Here is a 1,205-nt window from a genome sequence, read left to right on the forward strand (position 1 = left end):
GTAAAGAAAGGGGGGGAGCAGCGTGCCTGTCGGACGTAGTCGTTCGGGAAGGTGACGGCGAGGTTGAGCAGGAGAGCCACGAACTCGCACGCCAGCAGGAAGGCCGCCACCTCGGCGCACGCGTGGTTATCGCCCTCGCTCTTGCTCCCTACACACACATTTTTGTTGCGATTCAGCGAGCGGTCCAACACACAACACACACAACACACACGACACACGCGACACGCGACACGCGACACACACGACACGACACATGACAGTCACGTTTGGATACCGAGAGAATCGACGAGGAAGAGGAGCAGGAAGATGTATTCGGCGAAGCGGAGGGTGGCGGCGTCTCTGGCCACGCGCGCCCACGACTTGCCCTGGAGGTGGCGCTGGGCGGCGAGTATCCGCCGGACCCGGGTCACCCACTCGACGCCGGCCTTGCAGGCCAGTGCCAGCCGCTTGCCCACCTGCCCCGTGAGAAACAGGAACAGGTACAGCTCCTTCGGCAAATACTGCACATTCCACACACAAGGAATGTGAGCAATGGCACGACGTGCGCACACGCGTGGTGTGTGTGTGTGTGGCGTGAGTACCGAAGCGACGGTGAGGCATTTGTGGCCGAGCGGGGCGACAAAGAGCGGCAGAGAGAGCTCGTGCCGGAAGGCCATCCAGCCGAAGAACAGGAACACGCCGGAGAGGGCGACGGCCATCAGCTGCGAGACGACGCCGAACGCGCGGAGCTGCCGCTGGATGGCCTCAAAGTCCTCCGATACTCCGCTGAGCAGTCTCTCCTCGACCCACTCCAATGCCACCGCTGTTGTGAACACACACACGCGTGTGTCAATCGGTGTCGTGTGCGTGTCGTGTCGTGTCGTGGCGAGGGAGAGTACCGTAGAGGAGGTAGGCAATGAAGAAGATGAATATCTTCAGCACTCCGTTCCAGGACCACAGGTCGCTGCAGTCCCACGCACACCAAACCGGCGCACCTGAGGTATCCCCCTGTCAGACACCGTGCCACACCCCACGCGCGCGCCGCCGTTGTGGCACCGTCGATGGTGTGCACCTGATGCCCGGGTGGTGGACTGCATTTGGGTGCCGGCGCCGCTGCTCGCCGAACTCTTCTCGCGCCCTTCCCTGCTGGCCTGCTGCTGGTCTTCGGCCGCCGTTGGCGTCGGCGACGACGACGCTGGCGCAGCCGTGGAGGCGGCCATGTGCGG

General features: G+C 63.6%; 1 protein-coding gene across 1 annotated transcript in view; it reads right to left on the bottom strand.

Annotated features, from left to right (window-relative positions):
• The window catches only part of ACA1_283720 (uncharacterized protein), a gene marked incomplete at both ends in the record, with an annotated part of 1,468 nt that extends 269 nt beyond the window's left edge, over nucleotides 1-1,199 (bottom strand). The window contains 6 exons of the mRNA XM_004344847.1: nucleotides 36-148; nucleotides 275-500; nucleotides 582-802; nucleotides 879-943; nucleotides 975-987; nucleotides 1,052-1,199. Coding sequence (XP_004344897.1) covers nucleotides 36-148; nucleotides 275-500; nucleotides 582-802; nucleotides 879-943; nucleotides 975-987; nucleotides 1,052-1,199 — 786 coding nt within the window. The remainder of the gene's footprint in view (nucleotides 1-35; nucleotides 149-274; nucleotides 501-581; nucleotides 803-878; nucleotides 944-974; nucleotides 988-1,051) is intronic.
• Nucleotides 1,200-1,205: the final 6 nt, after the last annotated feature.

The sequence above is a fragment of the Acanthamoeba castellanii genome (genome assembly GCF_000313135.1).
Source record: "Acanthamoeba castellanii str. Neff unplaced genomic scaffold scf7180000084776, whole genome shotgun sequence".
Taxonomy (NCBI): domain Eukaryota; phylum Discosea; order Longamoebia; family Acanthamoebidae; genus Acanthamoeba; species Acanthamoeba castellanii.